The 10779-nt window shown below is 35.2% G+C and overlaps 1 protein-coding gene across 1 annotated transcript; it reads right to left on the bottom strand.

Moving 5' to 3' along the window:
* On the bottom strand, nt 1–4559 carry LOC113782792 (G-type lectin S-receptor-like serine/threonine-protein kinase At1g11330). Its single transcript, XM_027328714.1, has 8 exons — nt 3153–4559; nt 2760–2867; nt 2474–2664; nt 2171–2381; nt 1778–2015; nt 1492–1642; nt 1006–1387; nt 1–176 (listed from the first exon to the last, which is right to left on the bottom strand). The coding sequence occupies exons 1-7, from the start codon at nt 4441–4443 to the stop codon at nt 1085–1087; spliced, it is 2493 nt and encodes an 830-aa protein (XP_027184515.1). The 5' UTR covers nt 4444–4559; the 3' UTR covers nt 1–176; nt 1006–1084.
* Nucleotides 4560–10779: the final 6220 nt, after the last annotated feature.

Raw genomic sequence — 10779 nt, 5'->3', positions numbered from 1 at the left:
TATTAATGAATGAAACCTTCCATTAGTTAACATACTAATCGAGTCTCGCAGTATACACTAATGTTCATCAAAATTACAATATCACATATACAAATAGGCAGTACCATCTGAACTTCATAGAGAATGGCTCGAGCCATACGAAAACCTTCTAAGAGCCAAGAAATGATATCCTAAACCTGCAAAATGAAACACATTCAAAAAAGGAATTACATCCCGAACATGAACTTTCCATAACAAAAACCAATGATCCCTAAAGTGAGTAATCAGTTTGACCATAGCACCAAGATGATCTTCAATTTACAACATGGTCAATCAGTTTAAGCTTACGATTTTAGTGCTACTAGTATTTTTCAGACTCCATTTATGTGTATCAAAGGAAAATAGGACATTGATAAATAGATAACCAAATTTAAAAGTGGTTACTTGTTTAATGTTATTTTACCAGTCTTCTGTACATCAACGAATTGAAATACCTACAAGCCAGTAACACTTTAGATTCTTTCAAACAAAGCAAATAAGTAAAGGTGAACTCTCAAGTAATTAGCGTTATTGGATTCCATATTCAAGCTTAGTGGTTCTAACTTCTAAGTGATACATGGTCAAAAGTCAAGCATGAAAATTCGTATATAGATAAAGAAATATGAACATAAAAATTTCCTAAAATTGAGTTATCTGTCGAATAGTAAAAGTACTAAAAATCCATTCTAGAACCATGGGTAAGGCATTGACATCCAAATACGTCATCCCGAAACTAATGGTTTTCTGCAAATAATCCAAATTGTGCATTGAAATCTGCTCTTATCTCTGAGAAAATAATTTGAGATGCATAAAGTCAGCCTAAGAAACAGAGACTAGAAGAAAGTATTCATAGGAGAGACTATTGCTAAAACTGTCCATGATAGCAAGTAAACAGTTATTTATATACTTTATACCCAGTAAGCTGTCAAATATATGGTCAGACTGAGATGCATAAATATAACCAAGCAGCTGATTGTATGCTGATACCTCCAAAGCAAACTGATGTTGTGCTACATCCATCTTGTTGAATGCATTACTAGTACTGCATACTGTGAAGTGGATTCTGTTATCGGCCTTCTACAATCGTTACAGTGACATTGTTAATAGAATCAACCCTTTGCGAAGAAGAATCACTTTCTGAAGATCCTAATCTTCTTGTATAAGCCGGTAATTTGGGAAGAGGGAGATTTGAAATTTCACTGTTAAGCATGGATAGAACAGCAGAGATATCTGGCCTATCTTTTGCAAATTCTTGCACGCACAATAGCCCTGCATGGACGTATCTCAAGACCTCTTTTTCGATACCCGGGACAAAGATAGCTGCATCTATTAGTTTAACTGCTTCTTTTTCATTCCACAATTTCCAGGCCTGAGGAAGCAAAATGAAACAGTGAATTTAATTTGCTTTACGCAAGAATGGGATAAGGAACTTTACCCTTATGATACTCTTCATAGTCGAAGGTATTATCTTACATATCCAAGTAGACTCAGCTCATTCTCGAGATAATAGAAGTTACTATTTCTCCTTCCTGTCACAATCTCTAATAGCAGCACCCCAAAGCTGTAGACATCTGACTTTTCTGAAAACATGCCTTCCATTGCATATTCCGGGGCAATGTAGCCACTTACGTTCATCACCATATATATAGGCAAAAAGAGTAAAAAAGTAGTTTGAGTTATGAGGACTACAAGGGGAAGAAAAACAGTTTAGATTTATTATGAACTGATTGAATTAAACAAGAGAGCGAACTGTACTCACTATGTACCCACAACCCTCCTTGTATTGGCTTGATCTTCATTGCCTCCAAAAATTCTTGCCAAGCCAAAATCTGATATCTTGGGTCTCAGCTCTTTATCTAAGAGAATATTGCTTGCCTTTAGATCTCTATGAATGATTTTTAATCTTGAATCTCTGTGAAGGTAAAGGAGGCCTCTGCCAATCCCATCAACGATGGTGACGCGTTTTTTCCAATCGAGTACACTTGGCTTATCAGAATCTGAAAGAGCAATAATGACGTAGATCAATATGACTCAGTATAGGGTATTACGGAAAATTTCCTGTGCCGTATAGTGCTGCTAGTCGAAAAACCTGGTTTTTTGGAACTGAAGAAAGAAAAAAAAAAAAAAAGTGCTGCGATGTTCATCAACAAACCGAATAGATGGAAGTCCAGGCTTTTGTTTGGCATGTATTCATAGACTAGCATTTTCTCTTCTCTTTCAGCACAGCAGCCAAGGAGTCTAACAAGGTTCCGGTGCTGGAGTTTAGAAATGACCACAACTTCATTCATAAACTCCTCAATGCCTTGGCCAGAAGTGTTGGAAAGCCTTTTCACTGCAATTTCCTGGCCATCTAACAGCTTTCCCTGCAGATGCAATGATAATTAAGTTCCAATCCTAGCAAACAACTCATTTAGTTCTTGAAGCAGCGTGGAATACCATCAGGAGCTTACTTTACCTTGTAGACTTGACCAAAACCACCTTTGCCCAGCTCATTGCATGGTTCAAAGTTATCTGTTGCTTTAGCTAGTGTTTCATAAGTATACAGAGGTAGCTCTCCTAACTTGGCTCGGTCCCCAGTTTTGCTGACCATGTTTTCCACATTATACGTAGGTTCAAACAAAGACACCTGATCATCTTGGTCTTTACCTATTTATGAGCAGGTGGTAGGTGAATGCATGAATATAAATGACAACACATGAGAAATTAATTAAGCACAGTTTGAGCATATTAAATAATCTCACCTTTGTGCTTAGCCCACCTTTTCCAACAAAAATAAAGAGAGACGGCAATAAATAAAGATGCTGCAACCACTATGACTGCAGTGACTGCTTTCGTATCCTTCTTTTTATCTGTATTTCAAGTGTTGAAAGCATAATCTCAGAATTTTCATACAAGGAATTAAGTAATATGCCCTCATTTTGGTCATTTTGATACCTTTCTGGTAGAAACACAAACAAATTTCATCATAACTTCAAATAGATCCAAAAAAATGTGAAAATTATCAGTTTTGGACTTTTGGATTGATTGCAAATTAAAAAAAAAAAAAAAAAACTGGGCACAAATCCTTAGACAAGTATAAGCAATTGATAAGTGAAACACCTAACCATAACAAGAGTATAGAAGATATATCTTACCAAGTTCAGAATAAGGTACGCGTACATACAAGTCTGCCCCATCATAGGAGAAGTGCTGCACATCGATTAGGTTGCCACTCCAGTGCATACATCCTATCCCTTTGTAATATGCATAAGCTGTGCAAGAGCAATTTTTCAAGCAAGAACTACCACATGCTTCTTCTGAGATTACTACCAGCACAAGGAAATCTGGAACTTTCATGTTTGGGAGTCTAACAAATCCATCTTCTTTGGCATCTGTACTGGAAGATTGATTTCTCTCACATTTCAACAATTCCTTTCTTATGCATCCACCACTCCAATGTCCTCTGTTCCATTCCTCTTCATCTCTTGGCTTAAAACCTTGCAAACACGTACAAATTGGTGACTGTAGACGATTGCAGCTTCCAAAAGGTCCACATTTGCCATAAATATCACATTGGCTTTCTAGACTTGACCACGTTACACTCCAATCTCCTTTTCCAATTGAGACCTTTGCCTGTAAACACCCTGAGGAATTCAATGAGTAGTAGAACAGAGCCGGATTATTTACAGAGTTGTAGGTAAAATAAGTAGATCCTGAATTGTCCTCCACCAGATCTAATCGACTCTGATAAGCAGAACTCATGCCAGGTATTCCGATGAACGTATTACCACTCCATGGACCACTGCGCCAGCAAGGTACATTATTCTCCCAAACAAAGAACTGCGGAGGTCGGAAAAGATGAAAGCCTGCAGAGAAATCTCCAATGGAAGGATCAGAAGGGCTTCTCCAGGAAGTTAGTTGGAGCTTCTCTTTTGCACCCGCACTTAATCTCATCTTTGGCACCAAAGAATCAGTAGGAATTTGGAAACTCTCCCACATCGTACTTCCATCTGAGTTGTCTGTCAAGACTAAGTTCCCAGTATCCAAAAGTTTGGCACTTGAGCTTGCCACCGACTTTGAAACATTAGAAGACCATATGGTCTCCCTCTCCCCATTCAAGATTACAAGGTTACCGTCTTCTGCAATTGTCAAAATTCCGGTAGAATCCTTAACAGGTTTGTCCCTGTTAGCCACCCATATAACAGTTGTTCCAGGAATATTGTACATGATTCCAACATAGCGATTACTAGTGTTTGCAGGACTAAAAAAGCCCAACTTGAAGGTTTGCCCGGAGGATACTATAGTTTCATGGTCTCGGACAGGCCTAGCGATAGTAATGGTGTCTATGGCAGTACAAACTGTTAAACAGGAAGCAAGTACAAGAACAAAAGATTCCCTCATTGAGACTGGAGATTCATTGTTTCTTTTTCTTGTCAGTGCTGCCATCAGAGTTAGGCCAGAGGAAGGTACAGTCCTGGAGGAATTGTCTTAATGTTGGATATGTCAAATTCATTCACTCCCTGAAAGGAGTAAGAAAGTAGGAGAAATAGGGAGTCCAAAATTGTGGCTGCCTGTATCCCTACCATGAGCCTTGAATTAAATGGCTAATCCAATTATTAGACCTCGTGTTTTTTTCCTGCCTTTGACGTTTCTGTCCTGGTCCTCCTGGATGGCTACGTGACTAGTACTTGAGTTACATTTTTTTTTTTTTTTTTTTCTGACGGAGTAGGTAACCGGGTCAATTCTTGTGGGGCCCGACTAATCCCACTCCGGCCCGGGAGGAGAGGCCCCATTCCCCGAACACGATAACCACGGGACTCGAACCATTGCGGGCACTGGACATCAGTTTCTAAAGAGACTTGCTGAGACCAATCGAGTTGCCCATGAGAGCCAGACAATTTGATAGAAGGCAAGGATTGAACCCCTGACCTCCCACCCCATCAGGAGAGGCGGTGGCTAGTACTAGCTCAGTGGTTGACTAGTACTTGAGTTACTGGTGGTCTGTTGACCTAATTATCCGCTAGATCAGTAACTTGTGATATCAATTGTCCTTGCTTAGCACATCAAGAATGACTAAACACAGTATGAATTTTTTTTTTTTTGCATCATTTATCAGCTTGCTCAATATGATCTCCCTTGGAACGACTATTAAAAAAAAAAAGTTATAGAAAAATCAGGAAAAAGGGTTTAATCTGCCAAATTGGGGACATAATTGTGTCATGGTAGACAGAGAGGATAGATGTTCTTGCTGGGGCAAGTCATTTAAAGCTCCAAGACAAAAAGTACAGAACAAATTGTAGCATGCATCCATAAAGGCCAAAAAAAATATTGAAAAACATTTCCACGCACTCCCACTCAATTCTAGCTCAAATAATAAATAAATACGAAGATCAGATGTTCCTTCTAGTATTTTATTTTATTCTCATTCTTTTTCTTTATTTGGTTGCTGCCCTACTGGTTACTACTATACTATACTCTTTTCCTTGCTTTGCTTTTGATCTACCAAAGATTAATCCACATGGCTCGTATATCATCAAACTTTAACCACTGAAACTATTCTATTAAAGTTGTAAGCTTATTATAGTACTAAATCACAGGAAGGGCATACTTTTATGGGCAAATTCCACTTTATCCCCCGTGATTTAGTTTTTTTTACATAATCCCCTATGATTTCAAAAGCTATACATAATTCCTTCATGGTTTGAATTAAAGTATCAAAGTGATGGAAATGATCATTCGTAACGGAGTCACCTAAAATGTCAAAAATACCATTATGTAAAGTTGAAAATTATTTATTGACCAAGGGGGGTTATGTGCATATTTTGAAAACTATAAAAGAGTTATATGGTAAAACATAAAAATCATACGGGGTTAGTGTGTTTTGTATTTATAAGGGTAATTTCGATATTTTTAGAAATTCCATTACGAATGATTATTTTCGTCACTTTGACACTTTAATCCAAATCATGAGGGGATAATGTCTAGCTTTTGAAACCATAGGGGGTTATATAAAAAAGCACTAAACCACAGCGGGGTAAAATGTAATTTGCCCTACTTTTATTCCATTGACAAGACAAGCTCAACATGCTATTCTATTAAAGTTGCTGCCCAACATGCTGCGTCATTAAAATTAATTAAGCAAATCAAAGTAGTGCTTTTAGTTCTTTCAAAGACTGGTTCACCTTGTTTTGGCAGTTATCATGCACTGGATGTATGTGCTGTCTTTGAAATAAGCAAATTTTCTCACCCAAAATAAGCTCTTGAATTGACACATTCATCTAGTCCAATTCTATCATGCTGTGTTTGTAATCCTTCTTCGCGCAAATGGACTAAATATTATGGACTAAAACTAGATTTTTTTTTTTCCCTAAAAATTTTATAGACATCATTACTGGCACCCCGACTCGACATGAATATCAAACAACTTCATCTAGGCATTTGCTAATATAAAGAACTTATATTCATTGATATTCATGAGAAGTTGGCTCGACAGAACCGACAAGGAAGGGGGAGAAAAAGGGAAACGACGTGGAAAACCAAGTGAAACAGGGGATAGTGGATATAGGAATCCAAGCAGCTTCAAAAGTTGGACGCTTGGGTAAATGAAAGCCCATTTGCCAAGAGTCAAGAGTGTCCTTCAGTTGCAATTTGATGGAACCCAATGGTGACAACTAAGATGCTATTTTAATTCTTTCAAGAACATCAACTTTGAATTCGTACATGAATGAAGATTATCACGATACTCAAAAAAATGAAGATTATCACGAAGTTAAGTGTTCGTGGATCGAGGAATCTGATGGATATTTTATATATTTTTCTTTTTGATTTTTATCAACTTTTGATTTGTTTACCCCTTAAAAAATTAGTATGATAACACTTAGTAGCACAGTAGCAGAGTCAAACACACACTAGAGTTCAATATATGAATTTTCTAAACAAAAAAAAAGAATTAAATATTAGAGCTTTCTAACAAAAAAAAAAATGTAACTATTAGAGCTTAATATATATCCGATTATCATTTGCAAATCTCAGCTCCTTATCCGCACTCCCTCATTTGGCTTACCTGAAAAATATGAGGAAGGAAAAATTAAAAAAGAGAATCTATATCTATATGTATTTGAGGGCAGGCTTTTTATGAGGAGTCTCCACAAACGTCAGAAATTTGAATCCCTTTTTACTACAATTTTAGATTTATTTTAATTCTAATTCAGTAATCTTCATCGTTTCTCCTTAACTCTTCCTACTTGCCAATTTACGTGATCCACTAATTCACAAAATCAAAACTCCAAAATTTTAACTAACAGATAATAACCACCCTTGCAAAATCACATCTGCAAATCCTAAATCAAGTTTGACACTTATCATACCACTGATAGTAATAATTAACTGATAATTTAAGAAACTCATTACTACGAAAATCACATATCCAAAACTTCGGAACCCGTTTGAATTATTATTCCCATAATTCCACGTATGTTATTATCATAATGTATTTTACTCTTATAATTATTCACAAAACTGATGATGACTAACCCATTTTCATTTGTCATCCACATAAACTAATACAATGAGAAAAAAAAAACTATGTATCATACTCTCACTATAGACGAATCCCACCTATAAGCATTTCAATCAGTGAAAGAGTCAGGATTATTTTCATGGGGGGCCAAAATTTTTCCTAACAAAATTATTTTAATATGCTATGTTCAAAATAATTTTCATCTATTTAAATATATGACATCTAAAAATATCAAATATTAACTTTAATTATAAAGGTATGTAACAAATAAATAATTTTTTTGAAGAAAAAATTAATTTAAATGTAGTTAATTCATATATATATATATATATATATATAGTAAATCTTATATACACTGACAGTGTATACACTATTACCGTTTGATTTTGTGACATGTGTGCAAAAGTTGAATTTTAAATTCAAATTTTGCATAGTTATCATTCATCCAATTCTGATAGTGTATAAACTGTCAGTGTAGGAAAGATTAATCTATATAATATATATATATATATATATATATAGACACACATACAATATGAATTAAAATTTTTAAAACTTAATAGGGCCATGGCCCCTATCAATCCCTCTTGGCTCTGTCATTAATTTCAATGGCACATCAATTCCAAACTTGCAAGATTGCAAAGGAGAAAACAACTGATCATAAAGCAAAATCTATACTGCAATGATCCCATTGAAATATTTCAAAAGATTCAGTAAATTCACTTCCAAAAAAGACAAGTCTCACTGAACATTCTTTTGTAGTACGAATTCTACAAAATTTAACAGAGTCAATTGAATTACCAATATTGACTTTCGTACTAAAGGTTTATTGGTATGAAAAATGTTTGCACATTCGTATAAGATTATCAAATTGAATGCATAATATTTGTAAGTATTTCATTTTGAAATCAAATGAAACATCTGATTACATTCATTTTTATCCACATATCATTCATTTTCTAATATAAATTTCTATTATTATATCAAGGTCCATCTTCCGCAAAAATGCAGTTCTTGAATGATGTGCACATTTTATCATATTTTGAACTATTGTTAGACAAATTTTAGATTTTAATTATATTGGTACAATTTTTTTTACTTTTTTTAATTCATCCTCTCTTTTAATTTCTTTCAATAATGTCAACACCGTGCGTAGCACGGGTAATCACACTAGGTATAGATGCATAAGAGAACTCTTAGAATCCTTCCTATTATCAAGTTCAGGGTTGGTTCAGCACGGGTAATCAAACTAGGTTTAGATGCATAAGAGAACTCTTAGAATCCTTCCTATTATCAAGTTCGGGGTTGGTTCGAATCTTGAACCTAATAATTGAGAATAGGAAGGGTGGGGGAAAGGTTGGAGGGGTAAATCAAAAAAAAAAAAGGAGAGATGGAGAAAAGCCAGAAAAAATGTGGAGAGAGCATTGAAGGAGTACCACCACAACAGAATTTTTGTCGCTCGAGTCCTACGGACCTACTCATGGACTTATATTGGACGAGATAAACAACATGATAAATGGAACTTCCCTTGGAGATATTTGGTTTGGTTTAGCTTTTAAAGTTAACAATGCCATTAATGACAGCCGAAAATCTTTGATTTTATACACGAGAGGATGCAAGATGAAAGGGTTGTAGAACATTATTATCTCCTCTCAAAAAGCAGTTTTGAGGTTCGTACCAACTAGATTTCTTTTTGCCTTACTTGTGCTATCAATTTACCATGCTGAAGCAGTAAATGCTTCCTCCTGGAGGGAAGATATCATGCTTACATTCGCAATGGCCTTCCTGATAACAAACATCTCCTGTGGCTTCATGTCCTTTCTGGAGATGATGATCTTAAATATCACTACTTGAAAGTGGGTGAAAGTTTTCACTGGACGTTTAGAATGAAATTTTCACTGGACTTAAATGTCACTATGTTAGTTTTTGTGAAATTTATCTCCTATAGTTTTTGGGTGAAATCTTTTTGAGTTCTACATATCATTTGCTGCAAAAATAACAATAGTTAAAAGAACAAACCATTTCTTTACGAAAAGGTTGGATGTACGAATTTCGCTCTCAATGTAAAAATGACTGTCAATAATCTATGGTTCCAAAAACATACTTTAGTCCGTGATGGTGATCAGAGTCGAACCCATTAAAACTTTTATTAACAAAAAAAAAGGACAAATGTTGGAGGCTTGGGAAAAGAAATCCCTTTTGCCTATAATATCCTATATGCTCTGATTCATAGTGGTGATCAGAGCTTTCAAATTTTTATTTTTTTTAAAAGAATGTTGAAGGCTTGGGAAATGAAAGCCCTTTTGCCTACAGTGTCCTATAGACTATTTGATGGAACCCAGTGGTGACAACTAAGCAGCAATTTTAATCCTTTCAGCTCTGTGTCTTTGTCATGGGCAAATCACACTTTTCCCCTGTGGTTTTGTGTTTGTTTACGTAACTTCTTTTGGTTTCAAAAGTTATACATAACATTTTCATGATTTAGATTAAAATATTGTGACGAAAATTGTAATTCATAACGGAGTTGATAGGGTGCAAAATTGTTATTTCAATTTATGATTATTTTTTCCTTGATTTTAGCAAAATATTATTTTAATTGATAGATTTTACTTATATTTGGTCAATGGTGCTAAGTGTAGGAAAGTGAGCAAAACGTGATTAAAAGGGGTAATTTTTTAACACATTAAAAAATAATTTGGTGGTAGCGCGTTCGAGACCCGTGTCCAAATCCAAAGAGCTCGGGAATTTACTGCATATGGAATTTCCTAATTTAGTCAACTATAGACGGCTTTTGGTTGAAAATTTGGAAGATTTTGATTATATTTATTAGTAGTAGTATTGGATTAGGAAATATGACTTATTATCTTTTGTAGTTGCTTTTTTTATTTAGAAAAATATTTTATTATTAGTAATAGATATCAATTAGGAAATTGGGAGGACCGCAAGGGACGCCCCGTTTGATTAGTACTTCGGCAATAGAGAATTAGGGTCGTGAGTCTTTGGTCTTGAAAAAAGGCGGCCGCTTGGCTTTTCTCTGGCTTCTTGATTATTCACTTTGGTAAAACACTCATGCGAATTCCGTTAATAAAATTGTGTGGCTCTTTCCCGATGACGTGCAACTAAATTTCTCTTTTCCAATTAAGGAATAATGAAGGATTTGATCCATCTACATCAGTGAGATCTAATTTTTTTTTAAATTTTTTTATTCGTTAGTATTCGTATATTTTTTTAATTTAATTTGTCATGATTATTTTGTTGTTTGA

This window comes from Coffea eugenioides, chromosome 9 (assembly GCF_003713205.1).
Source record: "Coffea eugenioides isolate CCC68of chromosome 9, Ceug_1.0, whole genome shotgun sequence".
NCBI classification, from domain to species: domain Eukaryota; kingdom Viridiplantae; phylum Streptophyta; class Magnoliopsida; order Gentianales; family Rubiaceae; genus Coffea; species Coffea eugenioides.
The sequence above is the reverse complement of the archived record's forward strand: the minus strand, read 5'-3'. Positions and strand labels throughout refer to the sequence as shown.

Excerpts from the sequence above, each read along its gene's own strand:
- LOC113782792 (XM_027328714.1), bottom strand. The coding sequence starts at position 4,443 with ATGGCAGCACTGACAAGAAAAAGAAACAATGAATCTCCAGTCTCAATG. Across the intron at positions 2,868-3,152 it reads CGTACCTTATTCTGAACTTG|ATAAAAAGAAGGATACGAAA; the intron begins GTAAGATATATC and ends CTTGAAATACAG. Across the intron at positions 1,643-1,777 it reads AGGAGGGTTGTGGGTACATA|TGGCTACATTGCCCCGGAAT; the intron begins GTGAGTACAGTT and ends GATGAACGTAAG.